The sequence below is a fragment of the Cyprinodon tularosa genome, unplaced genomic scaffold, assembly GCF_016077235.1.
Source record: "Cyprinodon tularosa strain WSP-4 unplaced genomic scaffold, ASM1607723v1 ctg5, whole genome shotgun sequence".
Classification (NCBI taxonomy): domain Eukaryota; kingdom Metazoa; phylum Chordata; class Actinopteri; order Cyprinodontiformes; family Cyprinodontidae; genus Cyprinodon; species Cyprinodon tularosa.
Window position 1 is genome coordinate 4339477 of NW_024039229.1, and position 23622 is coordinate 4363098.

General features: G+C 39.6%; 1 protein-coding gene across 1 annotated transcript in view; it reads right to left on the minus strand.

Moving 5' to 3' along the window:
* The window catches only part of macf1a (microtubule actin crosslinking factor 1a), a 191739-nt gene that overhangs the window by 138319 nt on the left and 29798 nt on the right, over positions 1-23622 (minus strand). Inside the window, exons 16-31 of the mRNA XM_038302834.1 lie at positions 16826-16978; positions 14906-14917; positions 12100-12254; positions 8694-8820; positions 8430-8613; positions 8184-8350; positions 7720-7898; positions 7479-7617; positions 7205-7398; positions 6892-7051; positions 6738-6821; positions 4548-4655; positions 4349-4447; positions 4130-4252; positions 3958-4049; positions 1377-1512 (exon numbers count right to left, since the gene is read on the minus strand). Of these exons, the coding sequence (XP_038158762.1) occupies positions 1377-1512; positions 3958-4049; positions 4130-4252; positions 4349-4447; positions 4548-4655; positions 6738-6821; positions 6892-7051; positions 7205-7398; positions 7479-7617; positions 7720-7898; positions 8184-8350; positions 8430-8613; positions 8694-8820; positions 12100-12254; positions 14906-14917; positions 16826-16978 (2112 nt within the window). The remainder of the gene's footprint in view (positions 1-1376; positions 1513-3957; positions 4050-4129; positions 4253-4348; positions 4448-4547; positions 4656-6737; positions 6822-6891; positions 7052-7204; positions 7399-7478; positions 7618-7719; positions 7899-8183; positions 8351-8429; positions 8614-8693; positions 8821-12099; positions 12255-14905; positions 14918-16825; positions 16979-23622) is intronic.

Sequence of the window (23622 nt, forward strand, 5' to 3'; positions counted from 1 at the left end):
AAACTGATGAATCAATCCCATGATGTGGAAAAGTAAACTTTGAAACAGTAGAAGTGAGCAAGGACACACAAGCTAGCAGAGGAAGAATAAAATCTTTACAGGGGTTTAAACTAACAGGCGGCGATAAGAGAGAAAGTGAGCGCTACTTACCATACGGGATCGTCTCAGCGGCTCGGCAGAGCGAGGCGCGACAGCTGAGAAGCTGATAGTTAGCTTTCTGCGAGATAAATCCTGCAAACTAACTATATGACCCTGAAATATTCTCACACGACTAGGCTACAGGTGAGGTGAGAGTCTAAAGCTACAAAACACCTGATCATCAAACTGGCCTAAACTGGACGGATTTCTAACAGTTCTCCTCAGTTTTCCATTTTTCTCTCTGATCCTCGGCTTTTGATGTCCACATTTCTCCTCTGGCAGCTGTTAGTGAGTTTCAAGCACAAATGCTGGTTTAAAGTTTTCACACATTAATAGAATGCATTAGAAGAAACACAAATATCTGCAAACACACACACACGCTCTTGTGATCTGGACACAACATGCTCAAATGGTGAAGTGAGTATTTTTTGTTGGTGCCTTGCACAGCTGGCCTTTAGGTGCGCTGACTTTCTCAAACAAACTAAATAAATAAATAATGCTCCCACACATTCGGTCTGATTTTAACCGATGCAACAGACTTTTAACAGCATGACACAAACATTATTTACAATTTTAAACACATATATGGGATACTCTTAGACAGGAAGTGAAATGCGGAGTGTTGACTTTATGCAGGGTTGTTTTAGGTCTGCATGGAGAAAACTGAGCTACTGTGCAGCAACAGAAATGAGGGTGAAAGTGTGTCTAATTTGATGCATCAGCTTTCTAATGATGCATCTATGGTAAAAACGCTGCTCTGCTGCTAAAATGATCGGAGCAGGACTCGTCTACTGCAGCACCACTGAGGCCTCGGGTGTTAGCAGCTCAGCGCATGATTGTTTTCTGATGATAATGACAATGAAAATGACAAAATCTGCAGATTTTTCATGATGTGGAGATTAATTATTTCATGCAGAGACGCAGTTCGGACTCCATCTATCTTATAGGGTCTTAAAATTGTTCCTCTTTGGGTACAGAAAGTCAAGTAGCAGTTTTAAGTCTGAACAGCGTCTCAGATGCTGGTTAAACCAAATCAATGATGATGTTTCTTTGTGAACACAACATGCTGACACACACAGACTCTCGCCGACTCACAAACTCAACAATAGCTTGCAAGCGTGTTGAGACTCAAAGCCATATTTTTTCCTTCCTCACTGTCATTTTTTTTTAATTCCCTTCTAAAATGAGTTCAGTTCCATCATGAATCTGTCCCACCGTTTTTTTTCAGCCCATCTAACCTTTCTCTCCTCCTCCTCGGCCAGCTGCTGCTCCAGCTGCTGCAGCTGCTGGGTGGAGCTGTCCAGAAGCTGGTTGTAGGTGGCCGTCAGCTCCTCCAGCTGAGCCTCCACCTGAGCGCGCTCCTCCGGAGACAATCTGGGAAAGACAGGAGGGTTTAACGCTGCACGAAGTTACAGAGAACAACGCAGATCAGCAACAGCCAAACTGTTCCAATGCTTTAAAAGGGCACTGCTGGTCAGCTGGCTGAATCAACAACCTCAGTTGCACTCTGTCAATAATAATTAGGGATGCACGATATTGGGATTTTGGCCGATATCCGATATGCCGATATTTTCAAACTCATGTAGCCGATAACCGATATCGATACCGATGTTAAAGCTGGACAACAATAAGTAGTCATTGAAAATAGCAGTTTTGTTATCCGTTTCCGACACTTTGAAAAATAATATACTCAAATACATTTTCATATGCTGATATCAAATTGATTTTTAAAAACGCGGTATCGATCTATTTTACTTTCTAGATCTCGTGAAATACGAAATGTTGCCATATAAAAATATGGCAACATTTCGTGAATTTTCGGGGGATTTCGTAGCATAACGATGACATATAGCAATATTTCATTAGTAAAAGAGATTGATATGGTGTTTTTAAATGGCAATATATCAGCATGTGAAGATATTTTAATGTATCAATATTTTTTCCCTCGTCTTTAGAAGTTTTTAAGTCTGTAAAAAATAAGTTTTTGAGGAAGAAGAAGAAGTAGTATTTTTCTTTTTTTTTTAGACTTTACAAATCAGAAGCTGATCAAATATCGGCTTAAATATTGGTGGGGTGGCCGATGTCCGATATTCAGTTTTAAGGCCGATACCGATAGGGGGCCGGTTATATCGTGCATCTCTAATAATAATGTTTATGAAACAAAAAGGTGCTGCACCTATAAAATCCATGAAGGTTGACAGAAAGATGACAAATTATTCAATACAGTGTGAGACTGTTTTTGTGTTTTATTTTACTTGCAAGTTATCTTTTTTTATTTTTACTGTTATTTTCGCTGTTAAACAATACATCAGTCATCTCCAGCTATCTGTTCATTAAAACAGCATCGTCTAGCTAGACATCTGCAATTCTGCAGGATCTGCAGATAGGGATGATTGATTCTTCCTTCATCTCACACCCAAAAAAAAATAAAAAAATAAAAACGGAAGAAATTAACATACAAAATGTTTACAGATTATGGACCTAACTCCTTTGTCTAAGACCAAAAATGCTGGGGTGCACTTCAGTTATACAATGGGAAAAATAAGTAAATAATTTACTTGGTTGAAAAAGACAGGCCTAGAGAAAAAAAAAAAAAAAAAAAAAGGAAGAAGGGGGAAGTGGATAGAAGAAGTATATAAAATATGGATGGATCTGATCCATCTTTCTTATCTTTTCATAAACAGATCCCTTTTTAGTCTTAAAACAAAAGCAATCCTTTTCATCTTAACCCTTTAAATCCCGATCCAAGAATAAAACAAAACAGAAAATTACTTTTTTTTTGGTTTGAAGTCCTAATTTGTTCTTTTAACAAAATATGTAAAAAGAAAAAAACAAAATAAATTTTTGATATTAATAATTTATTACTATGCGATAAGTCAATACTATTTTTTGTGTAGTCTTCTACTGGCTGTTATCAGGTATATCTGATGTGTACAATAGGATTTTGAGCAAATTTTTTACCATTAAATTATGCAAAAGGTGTCAGACGCCAAACATTTCAGAAACCGTATGTATCTAATATGATACATTTGGCATTACAGGGTTAAAGAGGTTATAAATAATGTCAAACCATTCGTCCAATGTAGGTCTTTCTAGTTTTAGCCACTTTATTTTTACAGTTTTTCATAGTATCTGAAATAAGTATTATCTGGTTTTATCTGTTCAATCTAATTTTATTCGTTTTATTCTTTTAAACTGTCTTGTTTTTTTATAATTTATTTTCTTGATATTATGGCAGCTTTGGTTGTTTTAAAGGGCTCTTTAAATAAAGATGAGTTGATCAAGCTGCTAATATCTGCATATTGGACTCAAAGTGTCAGAGCAGAAAACAACAACTGAACTATTGGTCAGTTACTGTTTCATCATCTGCAAACAAAAAAATCAATAATGCTTAAATTGGTTGGTTCTGACGCCCCTTCGATCCAGCTATGGAAAAATTTGCTTTCTGGAGTTATTGTATTAGAAAGATGGAGATACTGTATGAATGGGAAATTTCATGCTTTTAAAAAAAGATGGGAATGTATTCTTGATTACTTCAAAATCTCAAAAATTAAAAACCAGTAATGTGAATCTGAATGACACGTTTGTATAAATTGGTTAGGTTTCTCATATGATGCTGTAATTTATGTACATCCGATTTTTATTTTGTCTTGTTTTCTGTATCAGTGCTGTATAAGTTTTGCCCTGTTATTGTTCTTTTTCTTTTTCAGTTTTTGTATGAATGTTCAAAAATACCTAATAAACATAATTTGTTAAAAAACAAACAAACTGGAAGCTGTGGATCGATAACCAGAAACTGTGAGTGAGTGTGGGTCTTACTTGGTGGCCTGTTTGGAAGACAGGAAGCCCTGCGTGCTCCTGATGGCTTCAGCCACCTGCTCCTTCCTGCCTGCCAGCTGCTCACTGATGGCCTTCAGAGGAAACACATTCAGCACCAACTCAGCAGCTGTTTTCAGATAAAACAAAAATAAAATAAAGCAGCATCAGCTACCTGTTGAGCAGCAAGTGAAGACTCTGCGCTGGGACCCCCGGTCCGGCCCTGCAGGCCTTTGACCCAGCCCAGCAGCTCTGAAACCTGGCCCACCCTGGCCTGCTTCTCCTCCTCTACCTCTTTCTGCACAGATGAAAGGAGGGAATGTTACCATGGAAGCCAAAAAAAAAAAAAAAAACACTAGAAGGTTTGATCTGCAGAGTAAAACAATGGTTTCACCTCCTCTTCCTCCAGTCTTCTCAGTGCATCGCTGATGTACTTCACATGCTGGGTTGTCAAAGTGACTAAGGCTGTGTAACGCGTTCGCAGATCCATAAACTGGAAAGAAAACCGGCAAGAAAAAAAAAAAAAAAATCAGCGTCCGTTTAAGGTGACATGAAAAAGCAAAATCCAGATTAAAAATTTGTTTTTTCATTACCTCCTGAGTGATGGCGTCAGAGGAAGAGTGCATCCTCCTCCTCTTCACCGGGGACTTGTGCGTCGTCTCCACAAAGGCTCTGTAGGTCATCAGCTGCAGCTCATAATCCTACAGAAGAATTGCATCATGGGAATTCATAGATATATAAAACAGGATCATCAAGTTACAATGGATGGATGGATGGATGGATGGATGGATGAATGGATGGATGGAAAAGTGAAGGGATGGTTGGATGATGGATGAATGAGTGGATGGATGAGTGCATGGATGAGTGGATGGATGGATGGATGGATGGATGGATGGATGGATGAATGGATGGATGGAAAAGTGAAGGGATGGTTGGATGATGGATGAATGAGTGGATGGATGAGTGCATGGATGATGGATGGATGAGTGGATGGATGGATGAGTGGATGGATGAGTGGATGGATGGATGAGTGGATGGATGAGTGCATGGATGATGGATGAATGAGTGGATGGATGAGTGGATGGATGGATGGATGGATGAGTGGATGGATGGATGAATGGATGGATGGAAAAGTGAAGGGATGGTTGGATGATGGATGAATGAGTGGATGGATGAGTGCATGGATGAGTGGATGGATGGATGGATGAATGGATGGATGGAAAAGTGAAGGGATGGTTGGATGATGGATGAATGAGTGGATGGATGAGTGCATGGATGATGGATGAATGAGTGGATGGATGAGTGGATGGATGGATGAGTGGATGGATGGATGGATGGATGAGTGGATGGATGGATGGATGAGTGGATGGATGAGTGGATGGATGAGTGGATGGATGGATGGATGGATGAGTGGATGGATGGATGGATGAGTGGATGGATGAGTGGATGGATGAGTGGATGGATGGATGGATGGATGGATGAGGGGATGGATGAGTGGATGGATGAGTGGATGGATGAGTGGATGGATGGATGGATGAGTGGATGGATGGATGGATGAATGGATGGATGGAAAAGTGAAGGGATGGTTGGATGATGGATGAATGAGTGGATGGATGAGTGGATGGATGGATGGATGGATGAGTGGATGGATGGATGAGGGGATGGATGAGTGGATGGATGAGTGGATGGATGAGTGGATGGATGGATGGATGAATGGATGGATGGAAAAGTGAAGGGATGGTTGGATGATGGATGAATGAGTGGATGGATGAGTGGATGGATGATGGATGGATGAGTGGATGGATGAGTGGATGGATGAGTGGATGGATGGATGGATGGATGAGTGGATGGATGAGTGGATGGATGGATGGATGAGTGGATGGATGAATGGATGGAGGGAAAAGTGAAGGGATGGTTGGATGATGGATGAATGAGTGGATGGATGAGTGCATGGATGATGGATGAATGAGTGGATGGATGAGTGGATGGATGGATGGATGGATGGATGGATGAGTGGATGGATGAGTGGATGGATGGATGGATGGGTGAGTGGATGGATGAGTGGATGGATGGATGAATGGATGGAGGGAAAAGTGAAGGGATGGTTGGATGATGGATGAATGAGTGGATGGATGAGTGGATGGATGGATGAGTGGATGGATGGATGGATGAGTGGATGGATGAGTGGATGGATGGATGGATGGATGGATGAGTGGATGGATGGATGGATGAGTGGATGGATGAGTGGATGGATGGATGGATGGATGGATGAGTGGATGGATGGATGGATGGATGGATGAGTGGATGGATGGATGGATGGATGAGTGGATGGATGGATGGATGGATGAGTGGATGGATGAGTGGATGGATGGATGGATGGATGGATGGATGAGTGGATGGATGGATGAGGGGATGGATGAGTGGATGGATGAGTGGATGGATGGATGGATGGATGGATGGATGGATGGAAGTATGGATGGATGGATGGATGGATGGATGGATGGATGAGGGGATGGATGAGTGGATGGATGAGTGGATGGATGGATGGATGGATGGATGAGTGGATGGATGGATGAGGGGATGGATGAGTGGATGGATGAGTGGATGGATGAGTGGATGGATGAGTGGATGGATGGATGGATGAGTGGATGGATGGATGGATGAATGGATGGATGGAAAAGTGAAGGGATGGTTGGATGATGGATGAATGAGTGGATGGATGAGTGGATGGATGGATGGATGGATGACTGCATTGATGGATGGATAAGTGAACCGATGCTCACCTTGACGGAGGCACAGTACTGTTTGGAGTAGGTCTGGCACTCGTCTAGTTTGGTCTGGTTCTGCTCGATTTCAGCTACCAATGCCTGAAAGAGACCGTTTATATGTAACCATGACAACAGTAAGGCCCTGTGCTGTTATAGGGTCTGAACGGACCGTCTGCTGGGCCAGTTGTTCTGACAGCGCCCTGCTGTCCATCTGTCCAGGCTGGGCGCTCTCCTGTCTTTCTGTCGTCTCTTCGATCCACCTGATCAGGGCTGAGTGGTTCTCTCTGTACTGCTGCAGCGCCGAGCCCACAACTTCCAGATCGGACTGCCTGTTATTAAGGACGACAGAGAAGTAAAGAATGTTAATCAGAAACCCACAACGGGGTCCAGTTTCCTAACATTCAAGATCTGAAGAGACAAACTTTGATTTGTCAGAATTAAAAACCTGATAACGACTCCGAGGTCTGAGCTGCGCCACCTACCGTGTTTCTGTCTGCCGTTTGACTCCACTCCACCTCTCTGCCATCTGATTGGCTCTTTCCTGGTACCGTTCCAGCTCATTGCTGCGGTCCGGGTGCAGCTTGCTGAGCTCGGCTCCTGCCTCTTTGGCCCGATCCACCTGAACCTGCAGGGCCTGGAAAATCTCCTCTTGTTCTGAAAGCTCAGCCTGCCACCTCTGAGGAGCCATAAAACCACGTTAATAGAGTCAACACAGGCATGCAGCACGAAGGAAGGAAAGGTTTAGAGCATATTTACCCCGAGCTGCTGTCTGAGGTTCTGAATGGCTGCTGTATCTGCAGGAACGATGTCCTCCTCACTCAGTCTGCTCTCATACTTCCTCACCAGGCTCTCAGTTTCATCCAGGCTCTGCATCAGGAAGTCTACTGTTTTTAACCTGAACAGGTAAGAAAATAACAACAAAGATAAATATTTAATTTCATGAGAAAGAGAAGAAAAACTTAATTCTGTGAGATAATACATAAAAAGTCTGACTAACTTCTCCAAGTAGACGGCTGAGAGGCTGTTCAGTCTGTCCGTCCGCTCCACAGCCTGACTGAGCTCGGAGCGAAGGACGGGAACGGTGGAGGACGACGGCTTCTCCTCGAAGAAAGTAACACAGCGGCGGGAGACGTCGCCCAGGCTGGAGCGCAGAGAGTCCAGCTCGGATTTCAGCTTCTGGATGAGAGGAAATTATTTCTGTTTAGTTTTTTCTGAGCAAATAAAAAAAAAATAATAAATAAAACATTTTTTTCCCCTCTCCAGTATAAAAAGTTCTTTATTTGCATAAAACTTTAAAACAAATAAAACTCTACATGAAGCGAATTAATTTTTGAGAAAAAAAAGTTTCTTTGAAATCTTAACTGTTTATTTAATGATTTGTTAGAAAGCCAGGAGTCCGGTTTGTTAAATATTTACAGCTGTTATTGCGTTTTGTGACCAGCAGATGGAGCTCAAACTGACCTCTTGCTCTGCGATCCGCTGTGTGTTGTCAAAGCTGCCGCCTGACAGGCGGCTGGGAGGCGGCGTCTCGATGGCTCTCATCAGCCTCCGCTCGGTGTCGCTCAGACGCAGACTGATGTCCTGCAGCTCCGACAGGTAGGACCGAGACACAGACTCGTCCTTCTCCGCTGCAGAGAGACAACCGCATACTTTGGTCACACAAAGATTAATTTTTAGAGGTATAAAGCTGAGCATCCAGGTCCTCACCTGTCTCCATGTTGTGCAGCAGGTCCTGGCAGTGCTGCTGCGCCCACTGAACCTCGCTCTCCAGCTCCCGTCTCTCAGCCGACGTGAACAGCGAGCTCTCTCTGCTGTCAGACAGGAAGTCGGCCAGCTGGGACCCCAGGTGCTCCAGGACATGGCGGCGCTCCGACTGACTCTGACTGCGTACCTGAAGGTTGATACAAGCGGAGAGGAGAAGTGAGACCAACAGGAAGCGACACAGCTGTAAAGACTCTGAGGGGTTCTCACCGTGTCCAGGGTCCATCCGGAGACGGTTCTGATGTCTTTCTGGAGGTAGTTCCACGTCACCACGCTCTTCATGTTCACATGCAGCTGATGCCACAGAGACATGACCTTCTGATACAACTGCTCCGTCCTGCGTTGATGAAGGAAACATCTCTGTGAGTCTGAACCCTCCTAAAGCCCTTCAGCTGGTTGCAAACACACGTCTGCTCCTCTAAATGCTTCCAAGCACCAATGCTGGGGACGTTTTCTACGTCCGGTTTGTTTTGGCTTACGATTGAAAACATCATTCGCTCATAATCTTGTTTTTTACAGCTCATGATGGGAAAACCGATGGAAACAAACTAAAATAATTGAGAAAATTTAAAGATAAATTGGTATTTTTTCTTGAAGTTCGCAGTGGAATAAAATGATGTGTTTTAAATAAGAAAACAAATATCGTAAAGGTATAGAGGATGATCTTTTATCTAAATAAGTGGTCCTCCTAATTGTCAATCATTCTGGTGATATGTTTACCTAAGGCCGTCCTATGTGCTGTCCCTGTGGCGATCTTTTTCTGCGCATGTGGCCTTTCAGTGGTGAGCTACAGTTTCAGTCATTGAAGCTCACCTTTCTCACTGCGGTTCTTTCAATATGGCCGAGGGTTTTAAGAGAAAATGTGTCTATGAAGTGCATGAGAATAAAAGAAAGGCCTCAGAAGAAGCAGATATATCCTGGAATGCTTTGCACAGAGAACTCTCCTCCAAAGCATTGAGGAATTTGCCGTCACAGCGACCTGCTGTCGCCATAGGCTGTCGCTTGTTAGGTTTATTCAATGCTGATTATAAAGTTAATGTGTGTGTATATAAAAACATTGAGGAAATGAGATGCTTTACATGTTTACTGCAAACTGTCATGCAACGGTGGTGGAAAATTACTGATGTTTGCGCAAGGCTGATCACAGTTATCAGAAGACCACTCTATTCTGTGATTCAATCAGAGGAGCATTCTGTCCTATGACCTGATCAATTGCCTTGTCAGAAGAACACTGTTTTGTAACCCACCCCATGTGTTATGATCTGCTAATAAAAAGGCTCTGCAGAGGAAGTCCAACAGAGAGTAGTGAGCTGAATGTAACTCTCTCCTTCTGCAGAAGCTGTTAAAAATACCTCTTCTGTGTCGACTCAGTTTCTCTTTTATGAACCTACATTTTTTAATCCAACACGCTACCAGACAGCAGCGACAGCAGTGGACTTTTGGTTTTCAGCTGAGAGACATTTAACACTAAAAGAACACGGGCGAAACTTGTGATGACGCAACAAACGGCACATCCAGCATGCAGAAATGTTTTCGAGCCCAGGGAAAAAAGGATTGAGGCAACAGAGCGCAGGTAGCGGAGGTGAGATGTCAGAGTTGAGCGAGCAGCGGTCAGGTTTTGAGTGAGGGGGTGTGAGTTTTAACGCTGCACATCGGCCTCAGTGCTCGCTCAGGTTAGCGGCACAAAAAGCCACAGAAATCCAAACGTCCCCATCACCGTTCTGAATATGAGAAGAACGCGACACGGAAAAGGAAACTGATGCCACTCGGTCTGTGACAGACGTGTTTGAGAACTGTGTTTCCCAAAGACCACTAGACGTAACAAAAAGATGTTGGTGGTGAATCAATATTTTGTTGCTTTTCTAACTGATTTATGGAAATGCCTCAAGTTAAAAATATAACATATGTTTTTTGATAGTGTTAGTACACATTATTGCCATTAATGCTATGATTTTAATATTTGACATTAGCCCCATTTACACTATAACCGAACGAAAACCGATGTGTGCAGAGCTCCGTTCCTTACGACCATTTACACACTACGCTTGAAAATGGTAATACTGCTCTCTAGAGGTAAACAAGCAATCAACATGGCGGTGCCTGTAACAGTCAGGAAGGTATGTTTGGTTATAATTGTGATATTTTGTTATTTGCGGAGAATCAGGCACAGAAGGCAGCCTTTGATGAATGTACTTGACAGAGTCGGCTTTTGGGAAGTGGATACGACAAATGATGGTCAAATCAGGGCTTCCAGACGCAGGAAAAAATGACGGACGTTGATGCTCATCACACTGCTAAGCAGAATCACTTCTGGAAATCAAGTGGCAGGGTAGGGCGGCTAGGATTTTTATGAATGTCTGAAGTTTCCTGATTACAGAGCTGGCTGTACTGAGATAATGCTGTCTGCTCATGCACTCAGTTAGCCCATTTACACTACCCTTGAAAAACCGTGCCGAGACCGGTCCGAGCTCAGTAACTGAGATAACTTATGGTGTGTAAATGGAAAGCAAACTGAACTGAACCGAGCAAACTGCAAACCAGTTCCAGAGGTGGGCTCGGCTCGGTTTTTCCCTGGCTCGGTTGTCTGATAACAAGAGCGCATGAGCAGAACGCGTCATCTCCGTCTGGCTGCACATCGCGATTCACACTCCATTCCAGTAGTTGGCGGTAATGCCCCTCCGGAAACAGAAGAAGAAGAACAACTTCTTCTTCAACTATAAACAACAATCGAAATCTTCTCCACGCAACATTTTAAATAATAACACCGAAGTACAGCAATAATAATCAAGCATAACTTTCTGAATGTGACGGGCGCCACCATTTTGATTTGCTTGATTCCCTCCTTCTTCGTCTTCTTCTTCTTCTTGTGTTTTATGGCGGTTGGCAAACAACTTTTGGTGCATTACCGCCACCAACTGCTTGATTTCCTCCTTCAATACTGGCAGTAATACCGCAGATCGTCACTAGGAGGCGAGCAGTCGAGGAACCGAGATAGCGTGATGTGTAAACGGTCGTCAGAACCGAGCTCGGCCTGGTTAACTGATCCGAGCTCGGACCGGTCTCGGCATGGATCGGTTTTTCAAGGGTAGAGTAAATGGGGTATTTGTTATCTGAGAACCGAGCCAGAACTGAACCGCACCGCGTCCTACTGATGAACTAGTACCACGTTAGCGCTGTTCGGTTGTGTTAAGTGCGGTCCGGTTCAGTTCTGCTTACCATTTACACTCAACAGTCCTTGGTTACCGTGCTCAGACCGGTAGGATAGTGTTAATGGGGTAATTATTTAAGTTTTCGGCCTTTATTTCCTACTTTTTTTAATTTTTGGTTTCAGCCAAGTATTATTATTATTAACTATTGACCATCTTCGGTACCTGCTCAGATTAAAGGTGACAACCAAAATAGGTATCTATTATAACTAGTTTTTGTGTTTCTAAGCAAACAAAAAATATGTATATAATGCAGAAAAGTAAAATATCACTAACCAGAAATGAAAGAACTATTACTATTAATAACAACACACAGCAATTTATTGCTTTACCTCATTTAAATGTAAGTTAAACAACAAAAAACAACTTTTCTTTCCAGATTTAAAAACCTGTAAAGTTTGTTTTCTGACCTGCTGGATGTGTCGATCGCGTCCTGGTTCGGAGGAGGGACGCTGAAGCACACCGAGGGAACCATGGCTTCATTCCCGGTGGGACTGATCACCTTCCACTTGGTCCTCTGAGAGTTGTCCTCCAGCACACACTCCTCTCCTCGGTTTATGGTGATCTGAGGCGGGTTTCATGGGGGGAGCAGAAGGGATTGGGAGGGTGAAAGAACGGGGATGATGGTCGGAAAAATGGGAGAAAATCAACAGGAGCGTTTGAGTTAATTTAGGGAAAGAACGGAATGTTGGAGAAAATTATAAATTAGAGACAGAAAGAAAGGAGGTGAAGGTGGTTAAATCAAACAGAGGAAAAATAAAAACCATCCACCAAAAGCAAAGAGCAACAGATTCATGATGAAATGGGAACAAATGAAGCTGCAGAGGCCCTGAAATGATCAGGAGGTCAGAGGAACTGGGATGGGAACCAAGCTGCTTTGCATCAAACAAGCTGTGATGATTGAAACAGGAAATATTGGTTAAACTGACGGCTGATTTTAAATAGAAACTGTTAGCATTTATTTCCAAATAAACTGCCTTTCTCTCCCCTTCCCTGCACACAGACACACACATCCATAATGCAAAGCTTTGCAGGTTATGCAGACAGGAAATATATGTGATGCGTTCAGAGCTGCTTGTTTTCTGACTGGATGACGCCTCTTTCAGCTCAGGAAACAAAAAGTTCCGCTCTTATCAGCTGATGTCAGACATTTAACATAAAGGGGAGACATGCAGACACTTTTTAAAACGTTTAAACGCTAAAATTCCTTTTATAAGGATTTATAGACATCCATGATACTTTTAACTGCATTTTATTTTTATTTATCTGGGACCAACAGATCAAGTGTTTTCTCTTTGTATTATAAATTAATTCAGCAGAAATATTCACAGATTTTCTGTAAACATGTTAAACTTTTAGTCAAACCAATCATTTATGGAGAAAATTAAGAGTTTTTTTTTTTTCTGCTCAAATATCGTTTAACTTCTATTCCTGTTGAGTCGAGTTGTTTTAAAATTCACCAAAGATACTCATTTATAATAAAAAAAATATCATGAAGGTGTTTGTTTTATTTGATGATACATTTATTATGATACAATTATTTAACAAAATGAAGTTTGTGGAGAAAATAAACTTAATTAACTTAAAAATTTAAGAAATAGGTTCAATTCATGTGATCCAAAAATTTAACATCAAATTATATAACTAACTAAAAATATTAATCAAATATCTTTAAAATTAATAATATAAAGAATTTAATAAAATACAGTAGAATTTTTTATTAAAAATGGCTAAATCTGTAAATGTGAGAGTAAGAAATAAAAATTTAGTTTTTTATGGATAAAATTGTACAGGCTACGGAAGAGGATTAGGGCCACTGAAAAAAAAAGTTAACTGATTTTTAAATTTTACTTCAGTTTAGTATGGGAAAAAAGTCAGAATTCTGACTTTAATCTGAGAATTCTGACTTTTTTCTCAGAATTTTGGATCTTAATGTAGATGGGCACCATGAAGGAACAGATGTGGGAGCACTCAGCTTCACTGACAAAGATGTGAGTTGTTTGAGGTGGCCAGTGACACATTGGTGGAAAATGACGGAATTAGGCAACTTTTTACGTGCCTGAGGGGTCGCCTCATTAATGGAGGAGCAGAAGGTCATTAAAACAAGAGAGCTAGTCTCTAAAACAGACATGGCTATGGCTTGATGCTAACATGTTTGTTAGCTGTCAGAATTCTGAGAAAAAAGTCAGAATTCTGAGAAAAAAGTCAAAATTCTAAGATTAAAGTCAGAATTGTGAGAAAAAAGTCAGAATTCTGACTTTTTTCTCATACTAAACTGAAATAAAATTAAAAAATCAGTTAAATATCTTTTTTTTCAGTGGCCCTAATCCACTTCCGTAATAGGCTGTATAATAACAAAATCTAAATAGGGTTTCTATATTTTGTTTCTACTTTCTTTTCTGTGTGATCGCTAAACCTTTAAAGTTGTGTTTTTAGATTAAGCATCTATCCTACTAATCCTTGAGAAATTTGGTTTGTATTTGAATCCCTATTATCATAAAAACATCAAACATCCTGTTCTCCATAGAAATTAAGATTTATTTACTATAAAATAATTTGCATGCAGATCAGAAATAATTAAAAATTGATCTATAATGTTTTGAGACGGACGGATTAAAACGTCTCACCCTCAGATTTATTGGTGCAACAATGAAATAAATTTCCACTTGTCTGTAAATACAACATATTAAGAGACATTTTCTTCTTAAATAAAATCATGTTAATATAATACATGCTCTGTTTATCCCTCTTTTATTTGGTGCACTGCAAAAACAATCTAGAAAAAGGTAAAGATTTCTTAAATTAAGTGTATTTACCCTTAATTTCAGTAGGTAAATAAGAGGATTTGACAATGTAATTAGTATTTTTACTCTTAAAATAAGATAGTTAGATAAAATGCACCTAAAATAAGACAATGCAATTATTTTGTTCTTATTTTAAATGTAAATTGTCTTGTTCCATTGGCAAAGTGTCTAACTTACCTCCTCAATCCAAGGAAAAATGAATTTATTTTAAGAAAAAAAATTACTTGTTAAGATTCAAATTTTTTGCAGTGTGGATAAAGTGGATCCAATGGATCATCTGCATCATTAAATTTGAAGAAAAGTTGCTGAATTTTAAAGGCGTCTTAAATGAGCTGATAAGGGAGCAGCAGGCAGCCAGGATGCTGCAGAGTGAGAATCTGAGGTTAGAGAAGGAGAAGAGAGGCAGCTCTACCTGGACGTTTGTCTTGTCAGCCGGACCGACAGACCAGAGGAAGAAGGGAAGAGAATGAGGAAGAGGAGAGGAGGAGGAGGAGGGGTGTGGAGAAAAAAAAGAAAGTGAAGAAGATAGATTACTGTGGTGAACCGCTTTCTGGAGATCCGCTGAGCTTTGCAGCAGAACCAAACCCCCTCCCTGCTTCAGTTGGACACGTCTAAAACCCTCCAGAACCAAGCTCTAAATATAGCAGCGGCATCAGCAGATGCGTGTCCAGCAGAGCGCGGGGGGTGCAAAGTGCTGCTTGGGACAAATTAATAATGAAAAGCGTTTAGACTGAAGACATCCTGACCAGGAGTCGCTCAGAAGCACCCAGAGGGACCGGGACGCGTTAGGGACCCTCTCTGCTTAAACCTCCATTTCCTTAGTGATGAGTTAATGAGGCATCTTGAAGCAATTGCCAAACTGTATTAATAATCTCACAGAATACTGACACCTGCTGGACATTTAAAGACACTACAGGCAGCTTCTTTGAAAGACTAAACTGAATTGATCATTTAAGCTATTGTAGGTTATATTGTATTATTTTTGTGTTTAAATTGAAAATATCTTTGTCATTTTAAGATGCAGCCAATAAATAATGTAAACATCTATCATAACGTTAAAAATTTAGGGGAAAATGTGAATGAGGATACTTGTGGACTAGGATTTTAAATCATATTTTTAAAACAATAAATACAGTAAAAACAGTAAAGAAACTAAGAGTTTATTGAAATTAACTTTAATTCAGATAAGCTGAGAGATAACTGAGAGGAAAAAGGACGACACGACGAGAAAATTAAAATTAAAATGCAACGGCTAAAACGTTCCTATTCCTTTTAGGCTCAAAAATTCTGGATTATTTTAATGATAAATCGTAAAAAGATGTGACTTTTTTTTTTGCAGATGCATCATGTTGACAGATACGTTTTTAAACACGGTTTAGTGAGTCTGTTAGTTACTGGAACCATCTCTAACTTTGGCCTTTTTTCTGAAAACCAAATGAGAAAAACTGTGAGAACTTCAATTCGCAGCCAAAGACTAAAAGAGCCAACGCATTATTTATTAAATGGAACATTTCCATCTCATATTTAATATCAAATTTATTTAAATCAAATTAATATTAATTCAGAACACACTCTAAATTACGTTGAATCTGACTTCATTAAGTAAAAATGTTTAAATAATTTCTGTATCTCTTCAATTATTTGACATTTCCTGATCTACAGTCCATCACTAACTAAACTGTCACTATGACTCAGCAAGTTCTAATGGATTGAACTGGACAGTGACTAAACATGTCTACAGAAAGTTAAGTGGAAGGAAAACATAACCTCAAAACTATTCGTTTAAAAAAGTCGATTTAAAGGATTATTCTTCGATTAATAATTATTTCCAAAGTAAATATCTATTAATGATTTAAATATTACAATAATTCTGGATTGAATTAAACAATTCCATCAATTCAATTGGAATTTTTTTTTTATTAAGATATTTATTAAAAGCCGTGTTTATTTATTGGATTGTGGTTCTTATGCTCCTGAATATAAGATGATTACTTAATTTAAGATATTTTAAAATAAATCTGATTCAGCTGAATATTAGAAAAAGTTATCTCCATTGTCTCAACATAATAAAGGCCATCTGAGCTTTTTATCCACGTGTTTCCACCTGTTTCAGAAAGTGAAATTATCCTCTCTCTGTTCCCCTAAATGTTTATCAGGCCGTATTTATGTGGAACGGAGGGAGAACTTTTACAGCTCCTTCAAGCAGACCAACCGTCCCTGAACCTCAGAGGAATGTCTCGGTGTTTATGGAGGAGTTTCCAGGAGGAGGCGGGTGTTGGTGAGGGTCAGAGGTGAGCTTGCATCAGAAAGAGTTCAGGTTCAGCTCTCTTACCTCGATCTGTTTGTAGTCACAGATGGCTCTAATGGGCGTGGCCCCATCCAGCGGGCTCGCTGCGGTGCGGGGCCGGAGCTGGACCACCGTCTTGGCCCGTCCCACCAGGCTCGCCACCGTACTGCGGTACTCGATCAGCTGCTCCTTCTCTTCCTGCAGGAAGGACAGAAAGTTACATTTCAAACTGAGGCTAAAAGTTTCTGATTTAATAAGGTGAGACGGTTTAAGACCCGACAAGGAGGAACCCTCTGGACCACCAGAGAGTGGATGAAAGCAGCTCCTTCCACCAATCACAGAGCTGAGGACACAGCGAGGCGCCATGCTGGGCCACCAGCAGCCCAATACTGCAAAAAATCTAAATCTAGATAAGTCATTTTTTTCTTAAAATAAGTGCATTTGTTCTTGAATTGAGGAGGTAAAAAAGACATTCTGCCAATGGAACAAGACAATTTACACTTAAAATAAGAAAACACTATTGCATTGTCATATTTCAAGTGCATATTATCTAATTATCTTATTTTAAGAGTAAAATGACTCATTCCTTTGGCAAACTATCTCATTTACCTACTCAAATTAAGGGTGAAAACACTTAATTAAGGAAATTTTCACTTATTTCTAGATCGTTTTTGCAGTGAAGCACCAACGGAAATGAGAATTTATGATGATTTCTCTATGAAAAATTAAAGGGACAGAATTCTAACTTGTAAAAGTCGCTCAGAGACGTAAAACAAAACCCTTCTTTTGGAGACTCTCACGTATTTTAGTCCTGCCCAAAGTTGGCACCTTACTGGGATGGAATCTGTCAGACCACTGGGAAAACTTTGGGATATATCATCCCCAAAGACCCCAGACTTTTTCTGCTGGGGCTGATATCTGGAAAAGATGAGTATCTTTTTAAAATTCTATAAATTTCAAGCAAAAAAAGCTTCTTGGCTAAAGAAACTCTCTCCCCAGCTACACCACTGGAGGGAAGTCGTGGAGGAGATTCACTATATGGAAAAGTTGAATTATCTTTTACGTATAAAAAGACACTTATACAACAAATCCTGGACTAAATAGCTGACATACAAGAGCAAGGAAGCATAATTAGGTGTAAAATCTTGTAATGTTTCCCCCCCTTTTTTTTTTTATTTAACTACAAATAAGTGCCCAAAGTTCTGTGTGTTGTTTGTTTCATTGTAATGAAAAATGTTAGAGTATAAAAAACATAACCCTTCTCTGCCCCCCTGAAACCCCCTGACCCGTGTTCCTCATCTGTTCCAGGTCACTCCAGCCTCAGGCTGCGTTCGAATTCAGGAGCTGCGTCCTCCGAAGGCCGATTACGTCATAGCGCTGCACCGAGGTCTGGTCGGATTCAGAGTCCTCGTTATGCGGCCTACAAAAGCTTCCTTCTTTTTACCCGATTTAAAGAAAGGGTCTGATGTATCCTCTGTATCCTTGGTTTTCCCAGCATTCATTGTGAGACCAAGCAAGCCGGCTGCTCTGTGCTCAGAGGAAAAAGGTACTTGGCGCCAAACTGTGGTGAATATTTTAAGTTCAGTTTAATATAATGCAGGTATGTGAATCGTTGCGCCTAAAATGAATGAAATTAGTTGTTTTAATAGTTATTGAGTCAGATATGTGGCGATAATGTTTGATTTATCTAAAGGTTTTTATCTGTTACTGTGTAAATGGGTTTGGCTGTAATTTAAGGACAGATTCTAATATATCTGCAATGTGGGGAAAAATAAATCTGATAGGATTTTTATTTTTTATTAGTTATTTTGAGTATTTTTTGTAGTTGAATATAAGAGATTTTGCAGATAATATTTTTTTTTATACATGCATTGTTTAGATTTATTTATATCTTTCTACCCCTTTTATAGAATAGAACAGAACAGAAAATCCCTTTATTGTCCCCCAATGGGGAGATTCTGGTTTTTACAGCAGCATAAAAATTTTAGTCACACAAATGTGAACCTTAGAAAAATGTATAAGACTAACATAACGTTGGAAAGTTAAAATTAAACAATAAAATTCTGTAAAGTAGGGATGCAGGATATTGGGATTTTGGCCGATATCCGATATTTTAAAACTCATGTAGCCGATAACCGATATCGATACCGATGTTAAAGCTGGACAAAAATAAGTAGTCATTGAAAATAGCAGTTTTGTTATCCATTTCTGACACTTTGAAAAATAATATACTCAAATATATTTTCATATGCTGATATCAAATAGATTTTTAAAACGCGGTATCGATCTATTTTACTTTCAAAATCTGGTGAAATTTCATCGTTCTGTTACAAACTCTCGTGATATTTTGCAAATTCTTGTGAGATTTTGTTAGTAAAATAGATCGATACCGCGTCAATATATCAACATATAAAAATATGGCAACATTTTGTGAATTTTCGGGGGATTTCGTAGCATAACGATGACATATAGCAATATTTCATTAGTAAAAGAGATTGATATGGTGTTTTTAAATGGCAATATATCAGCATATGAAGATATTGTGATATTTTAATGTATCAATATTTTTTCCCTCGTCTTTAGAAGTTTTTAAGTCTGTAAAAAAGAAGTTTTTAAGGAAGAAGAAGAAGTAGTACTTTTTTTTAGACTTAAGAAACTCAGAAGCTGATCAAATATCGTGTTAAATATCGGTGGGGTGGCCGATGTCCGATATTCAGTTTTAAGGCCGATACCGATAGGGGGCCGATTATATCGTGCATCCCTACTGTAAAGTGTTTTAACAATATAAAACTGTGCACCAACTGTGCACAGTTTTACACTAATGGATATTTGAAAATAGCAGCAACATCAGAGATGTGCAAAATAACAGCAGCAGGTTATTTAACTGACTACGGTAAAAATCATTAGATTTGATTTTATTTGTTCCTGCTCCCGGTGGTTGAAACCTTTATTCCACTCTGGATTCTCATGAGTCTTTGTTCACTTCCATGGGCGGTTCTAGATAGGGGCCAGTGCCCTTGTAGATCACGTCTTGGCCCCTGTTATGGCCCCTGTACTGAAAACATAATACTCATAATATATGCACTGGAACAGACAGGGTTACTAATTAATTTTTCTTTACAAATTATGTTTTACTAATTATTTAAATATAATAAGGTGATAGCTTCAGTGGTGTTGAGATAGGATCTCAGTTTTCTTCTTTAAAATGTAAAAAAAGAGAAAAAAATGCTCTAATTTTTACAACTGAATTTTTCAGTTTTTCTCGAGTTCTAATTCAGTTTTTATTTAAAAAAAATGGTAATTTTGACTTACATTAAGTCAAAAATATGTAAAACTACTAAATTATGAATAAGAAATAGGACCTTAATTAAACCTATTTGAATAGAAATATCACTTCATGCAGCTTGTTAGGTTTATTCAATGATGATTATAAAATTAATGTGTGTTTATGAAACATTTGTGCAAGGGGATGCTCCACTCCTATGTCATGATTCAGTCAGGAGACCATCCTGCCTTGTCATTCTGATGGAGAATTCTGTCTTAATGAACTGATCAATTGTTCTGTCAGAACAATACTCTGTTTGTAACCATGCATCATGTTCTGTTAATAAAATGCTCTGCGGAGGAGGTCTCTGTCTCTCCTTTCTGCAGAAATTGTATCAATAATTGTGTATTTCAGTTCTTCTTTTGCAAAAACCTACATTTTATGAACCCGACACAGCTCTCTTCATATATTTAAATCCCTTGCCCTTTTTTTTATATTTTTTTTTATTTCATGCTTTTCTGGGCCCCCATGAAAACAGGCTGACCCCCTCCTGGCCCCCTGGCACATTTGGTCTAGAACCGCCACTGTTCACTTTACAATAAAGAAGAAAAAAAAAATAGAAAAGAAACATTTTTGAAAAGTTTGATATTCGTTTTTTTCTTGCTTTGTGTGTCAACTGTCACGGTTGCTAAGCAACAGAGCGTATGGCGGTAAAAGCCGCTAAAGGCTAGTCCTGTTTGAATTCAAACTCTCCCTGTCTCCTTCGAAGGATCCAGTCCAGGTAAACCGTGTCCTTGGAAGACGCAGCCCATAAATTCGAACGCAGCCTCAGTGTCTGTATCAGGGCGAGTCTTTCGGCCGTTAACCAAGACGCATTAAACTGCGAGTCCTTCGCCCTGACAGGTAGGATAACATTCCCTCATCCCCTGGCCTTGAGAAGAAGGTCATCAAATATTCATGGTGGAGAAAAAACAGGAGAGTCAGGATGTGCTGTGAGATGGATGAAGACGAGAACCGGGAGGCAGCTAACAGGTCTGTGATAATTAGCTTTAAAATTTACACCTTGGAAATTAATTTCACACCGAGAGACGAAGCGCTGCTGTCAGGAAAACAGCTGCGGGTCAAAGGTGGCGAGATTCATACAGACGTGAAGAAAAGCAGGTGAAATATGTCGGAGCAGAAGCTAAACAAGCATGGAGGAATCTAATTTCCTCTCTTCCTGGGCCGGAGGAATGGATAGATTGAAGTGTGACATTTTGAGGCGAGGAGGTACAAGGCTGTGAGAAATGGAGCGCAGCGAAACGCTAACTCCATTAACAGGGAATGGCAATTAACTTCTAGACACAAACACAAGCGAAGTGACAGATTTATCAAATCGGCGCCTGCAGAATGTTTTTTACCGAAGCAACAAGCTTTCAATCGATCAGTAAAAACCACAGGAATTTAAACAGGATCAGCTTCATTCAGCAGAGGATCAGCAGCTGCTCAGGTGTGTGTCAAAAAAACGCCAGGGCAGGACGACTGCTGCAGTCTGGGAATGGTTAGAACGACTTTTAGGATTATTATTCTCAGGGTTCCTACAGCATAAGGCAAGTTAAATTCAAGACTTTTTAAGACTTTTTAATGCCACTTGAAATAAAAATTTAAGACCAAATTCACAAGAAACACAAGAAAAACCTGCTTGCGACAACTTAACCCAAAGGTTTAGTTTAACATAAACCACTGCACTAATGTTTCACATGTTGAAAAGCTTCCCATACAGGAAGAAAGCTAAAAACACACAAATGACAGATATATTTTAATAATTATTTAAATGAATTCACAAACTTTGTTTTAGCAGGGAACAAAAATCAGTTTTAAAGCCCCAACATAACCAGTGCTAAGTCTTTTTTGCAGCTAGTTTTCTTTGTATGGTTTTCTTAGTATGTTTGATTTGGTGATAAGTGGAGGCGTTGCAGAGACAAGGGTGGAACTAAACTGAGAAATACCGGCTGTTTCTCTGTAACTCCATTTTGACGCTTTGTGTTTCGCGTTTCGCATGTGCGACTCCACTGCCTTAATTCCCATCGTTCCGAGCTTGAATGACTTCTTGCATAAAATCCACTGAGCCTCATGTATGTTCCCTGGTTTTAGCAATGGAGAAAACTCTAATGATGCATCTCCCAAATGTCCCGGCTGCAACAACGCTTTTATTGGTTCCGCTATCGGGACGGAACCAATAATGGCAAGCCGTTATTTTTTTTTAAATAAAAAGAAAAAGGTTAATTTTAATGTTTTATTTAGGAGCTGGCTCGGAGCTCGTCTGCCTGGCTGTGTGTTTCCTGGACGGGGCCGCCTTTTACAGCTGTTTTTGTATCTCTGCTTCTGTCTCCTTGAACCCCAGTCGGCCTCAGCAGATGGCCGCTCACACTGAGCCTGGTTCTGCTGGAGGTTTCTTCCTGTTAAAAGGGAGTTTTTCCTCTCCACTGTCGCTACAAGCATGCTTAGTGTGAGGGATTGTATTTGAGTCAATGAGTCGATGCAATCAACTGGTTTTCCTTAGAAAGAAAACTTTGTATCAATTTGACTGGATGATCTGGTTGAACTGTAAAGTGCTTTGAGATGACATATGTTGGGAATTTGGCGCTATATAAATAAACTGAATTGAATAGATTACAAAAATAAATTGTAATAAAAATAATCCTATTTATGATGTTTTAAAAATTAAGACCTACGAAAGACTGATTTAAGACATTTTAATACCAATTAATGCCTTAGTTTTATTTTGAAAAATTCAATGTCTATTAAGACTTTTTAAGGACCTGCGGGAACCCTGATTCTACAGAGAGGGAAACGTTTACCAAGAATGGACAACCTCCTCCTCAGACTGACAGGTTAAAGGTCAAAACAAGAAATCAGCAAAAGCCTGAATGACGAGGGGTTGTTTTTTAACACCCACCTAATTTAAAGTAATCCTTGCTTATTTTGCACCTGATACCCAAATAGAAAAGAAAATAACTGAGGAACTGTAAGCCCAAATTACACATGTAATATATCATTTACAAGCTAACACCTTCTAGTTTCTGAAAATATAAATGAAAATAATGTGACAAAAAACACAGCCTAAGATGCATTAGTTCAAACATGACTCAAAGTTGTTGTTTTTTTCTTTTCGAAAATAATAGGTGTTTTTTGAGCTGCAGTAATAAAGACATGCTTGAGAATAGGCAGGTCTCATTGTATTACATCTGTTCTACATCATGTCAACAACAAATGCAGAAAACGTCAGACTTCTAGGTACAACATTTCCAGAGCTGTTGGGCTTTGAACTTTTAGTGTCACCAGCGTCTCCAAATCTCTCCAAATGAGCCAGATGTGCCAAATGCCTTTACTCACACTGCAAAAACGATCTAGAAATAAGTTGACTATTCATAAATTAAATGTATTTAGCCTTAATTTGAGTAGCTAAATAAGATGATTTGCCAGTGGAATGAGTATTTTTACTCCTAAAATAATATAATTAGATAAGATACACCAGAAATAAGACAATAAATTGTTTTTTTCTTATTTTAAATGCTAATTGTCTTATTCCATTGGC